This window comes from Trachymyrmex cornetzi, unplaced genomic scaffold (assembly GCF_001594075.2).
Source record: "Trachymyrmex cornetzi isolate Tcor2-1 unplaced genomic scaffold, Tcor1.1 scaffold340, whole genome shotgun sequence".
Taxonomy (NCBI): Eukaryota; Metazoa; Arthropoda; class Insecta; order Hymenoptera; family Formicidae; genus Trachymyrmex; species Trachymyrmex cornetzi.
The window spans coordinates 12,929-17,024 of NW_017298109.1; the positions used below are offsets into that span (position 1 = coordinate 12,929).

The 4,096-nt window shown below is 45.5% G+C and overlaps 1 protein-coding gene across 1 annotated transcript; it reads left to right on the forward strand.

Annotated features, from left to right (window-relative positions):
* The first annotated feature begins 1,981 nt into the window (after positions 1–1,981).
* LOC108763156 (uncharacterized) lies at positions 1,982–2,869 on the forward strand. Its single transcript, XM_018510529.1, has one exon. It carries the CDS (start codon positions 1,982–1,984, stop codon positions 2,867–2,869), a length of 888 nt encoding a protein of 295 aa, XP_018366031.1.
* Positions 2,870–4,096: the final 1,227 nt, after the last annotated feature.

Here is a 4,096-nt window from a genome sequence, read left to right on the forward strand (position 1 = left end):
CTGCTGAAATTCAGGCGAGGAGTTAGCCCGTCAGACGCCGTGGTTGGCGCACGATCGGGGCTGGATATAGGTAGGAATTAACGGATGATCCGGAGCGCTAGTGAAAGCGCTAGGAGTCCTTACCGTCTTGGTTGCCAGGAAGGAATAAGGCGATTTGTCTGTAAATCATCCCGCTTTATATATGTTTCGTATTGTGACCCCTCGCGGTAAGGGGGTGTTTTCGCACACTTGTTGTTGCGAAATTCTCTAGAATATTCTAATTCTTTTATCGCGATTTATTTAATTGCTGCGTGTCTTTTCGTCTTTTTGGTCGTTCTCGTGTTTAGCGGGGTTCGCAATATTACTAGGGGTGTTCTTGATTGGCGCGTGATGCACTCGGTTGCGGCGTAGCCAGCGTGCATTCTTTGCGCGTTTTTTCATGCCGCTTTTCTGCGTATCTTCAGTTCTTTCTTCTGAAGAGCTCGCGAGTCTCCCTTGTTTATTTAAGGCTCTTATTTCCTTATTCGTGCCCTTATTCAAATGGCAATAGTTTTTATTTGCTTCCTGAGGCCTTCGCGATCGATGCGCGTGTTTCGCGTTGCATCGTTATGCATTTTATGAGTAATTGCGCGTTTTTACTTGTTCTTGGTGGATCGGCGCTATTTCCTCGTGATTATTTGATTGTTAATTATGATGTTCGTTATTTCTTGTCTTTTGGCGGTGTTATCTACGTGCTCTCATGCATTTTTCTATTAGTTTTTCCTATTTTATCGGTCGCGCAGGCGCTGTGCGCGCGGCGTTCGAATGCGACGGTTTCGGTAGTTTATCCTATAGTTTTACGCGCTTATAGTTGGCACGTATTGTATTATTTGCTATGCTCCGTGCTCGCGTTCGCTTGGTAAACGGTCGGGGTGCTATAATGTAGCGCGCCGGACGTTACAGTACAAAAGCATCAATATTTAGTGAGTGCGCTCTCAGGAAGTGCGGCAAAGGCAATCGAAGCGATCGAGATCTCCGAACAGAATTACGAGGTCGCATGGAACCTCTTGAGAGACCGTTTCGACAACGACAAGACGTTACACAGACGTCATATTCAATGCCTCTTCGAGATGCCACGAGTGGACAAAGAATCAGCTACCGCAATTCACAATTTGATCGACCATACTCAGAAGCATCTGAGGATCCTGAAGGGTTCACAATTACCCACCGACGCGTGGGACGAGCTAATCTTGTTCATGATGGAAGACAAACTCGACAAGATGACAAGACGTCACTGGGAGGAATCCATCGAGGCCAAAGACAAGGCATCGGTCGACATGATGATGAGTTTTCTTCAACGAAGGTGTCAACTACTCGAGAGGATGACGACGACCAATGCTCATGTCAAGGAATCCAGCTCTTAGCTCAAGGCGAAATCGGTTACTACCAATGAAACCTCATCAAGGAAAAGCAGTCAAGGCAGCAAGCCAGTCACACTCGTAGCAACCGCCCATATCAGTGGGAAGTGCTACGTGTGCAATGGATCTCATCTCATCTACTCTTGTGAGAAATTTCTGAAGATGAGTGTGGACGAACGGATGGCTGAAGTCAAGCGTTTAAAACTCTGCACCAATTGTTTGAAAAACGATCACTTCGTCAAATCATGCCGAGCGAGCTCTTGCAGAGAGTGTTCAGGGCGACATAACACAATATTATGTCACAAGCAGGCCGGTGGACAACCTCTCACCTCAAGCAAGGACATCTCAACCAGTGAGGCCAGCCAGCCGAGTACCGTAGGGGAAGGTCCAGCAGTTCATCACGTTTCAAAATCGAAACCCGCTAAGTATACTTTGTTGTCGACGGCAACTTTGTTGTAAACACAACGCATGCGAACGGTTCAATCCAACAACTGCGAGTACTGTTAGATAGTGCAAGCGAGGCTAATTTCATCACAAGGTCAGCATGCAACAGATTGGGATCAATCTCATTCGAATTTAATGAATCAATTTCCGAGTTGAATGACATGTCATGTAAAATCAGTCAATTTAGTCATATTACAATTAATTCCCGCGTGTCAACTTGTCAGATAACTGCTCAATGTCTCGTTATACCGAAGATAACAAAGGATCTGCCTGGAGTGATGATCGATGTCAAATCACTTGCAATTCCCAGTACAATTAAGTTAGCCGATCCACAATTTTCCAATCCAGGCCAGATTGACATGTTGTTGGGCGGAGAATTCTTCCTACAATTACTTGATCAAGGAAAGATTGACCTGGGGACGAATTTGCCAAGCCTGCAGAATACTAAATTCGGGTGGATCATTTCAGGTCCAATTCCACTGAATGTAAATACAAGTCGAGTGATGAGTCTGCCGACTATCACTGCCCTGACTTGTCTTTATGATCAAGGAGAAAACGTGAACGATCAATTAACAAGGTTCTGGGAGATTGACGAGTGTAAGGACAGCAGTCACTCACATCTGTCCAACGAGGAACGACAGTGCGAGAATTTGTTTCAAGCAACCACGTCACGTGATCAGAACGGCAGATTCATCGTTCGACTTCCTTTTCGCGAGAACAAGGCTCTATTGGGAGAATCACGAACGATTGCCGAGAAACGTCTAATTCATCTCGAGCGTAAATTGAAGGTCAACGAGCGATTTCGCGAATCCTATGTCGCGTTCATGATCAAATACATTAAATTGGGACATATGTCTGCCGTGTTATCACATTGCGAACAAACTCATTTCAATATCTATCTGCCACATCACGGTGTGGTTCAAGAATCTCAGGGTGATTCAAAATTGCGAGTCGTTTTTGACGCGTCCGCAAAAACTAGTTCAAGCGTGTCATTAAATGAGACTCTGATGATAGGCGCGACGTTACAGATCTGTTTGACATTGTTTTAAGATTTCGACTAAGCTCAATTGTCTTAACTGCCGACATTCAAAAAATGTACCGACAGATCGAGATAGACGAGAAAGATCGAGACTTCCAAAGAATTCTATGGCGCTTCTCGTCTGACGATCCCATTCAAGAATATCAATTAAATACGGTTACGTACGGAGAGTCATGCGCTCCATTCTTAGCAATTCGATGCGTTAGACAATTAGCAATTGAGGAATCTAAGCATTACGAACAAGCTTCTCACGTTTTACTTCGAGACCTGTACGTTGATGACATTCTGACGGGAGTCAACAGTCTATCAGACGCAAAACTATTAATCGAGCAACTTCAAGATTTACTTAGCAAGGGACAATTTCGTTTGCACAAATGGAAGTTCAGTCGCGCAGAGCTGGCTTCTTTCGTCGAGAAATCAGGTGACTCAGTGGAGGTCCGCGTACCTGTAGCCGAAAATAAATCCGTGAAAACTCTGGGGCTTGAATGGGATCCGACAAGCGACACGTTTCAATTCAATACGCAAGCGAACGTTCAAGTCAAGACGAAAAGAGAATTGCTATCAGCAATTTCCAAATTGTTCGATCCACTCGGGATAATAAGTCCAATTGTGGTGCGTGCAAAAATGCTCATGCAGGAGACATGGCAAGCAGATCTTGGATGGGACGACGAACTCCCAGACAGGATTCGAAACGCATGGGACAATTATGTACAAGATTTAGGAGATTCGAACGCCATACGGGTTCCGAGGCACGCTATGGGTCCTCTACCTCATACCATGGTCAATTTACACGCGTTTTGCGATGCGTCAGAAAGGGCGTACGGCGCGTGCGTTTATATTCAAACCGTGAACGATGCGAACGAATTCCATTCAATGCTGCTATGTGCCAAATCGCGAGTGGCACCTGTCAAGAAAATTACGATTCCGAAATTAGAACTTTGCGGGGCAACATTATTAGTTAACATAGTAGACTCAGTACGAAATGCGCTACAGATCGAGTTCAATTCTGTCTGCGCATGGACTGACTCAACGATAGTTCTTGTATGGATACCGGGGGATGTAAGTCGACAAAAAACCTTCGTAGCCAATCGCGTCACTCGAATACTTTCGAGCTTGTCCTCTTCCCATTGGCATCATGTGCGAGGGGAGGAAAATCCCGCGGACCTCGTGTCGCGAGGAACAAGGCTCGGGGATTTAAAGGACAATTCACTCTGGTGGTCGGGCCCTTCATGGTTGT

Coding starts and splice junctions, on each gene's coding strand:
- LOC108763156 (XM_018510529.1), top strand. CDS start 1,982: ATGTCATGTAAAATCAGTCAATTTAGTCATATTACAATTAATTCCCGC.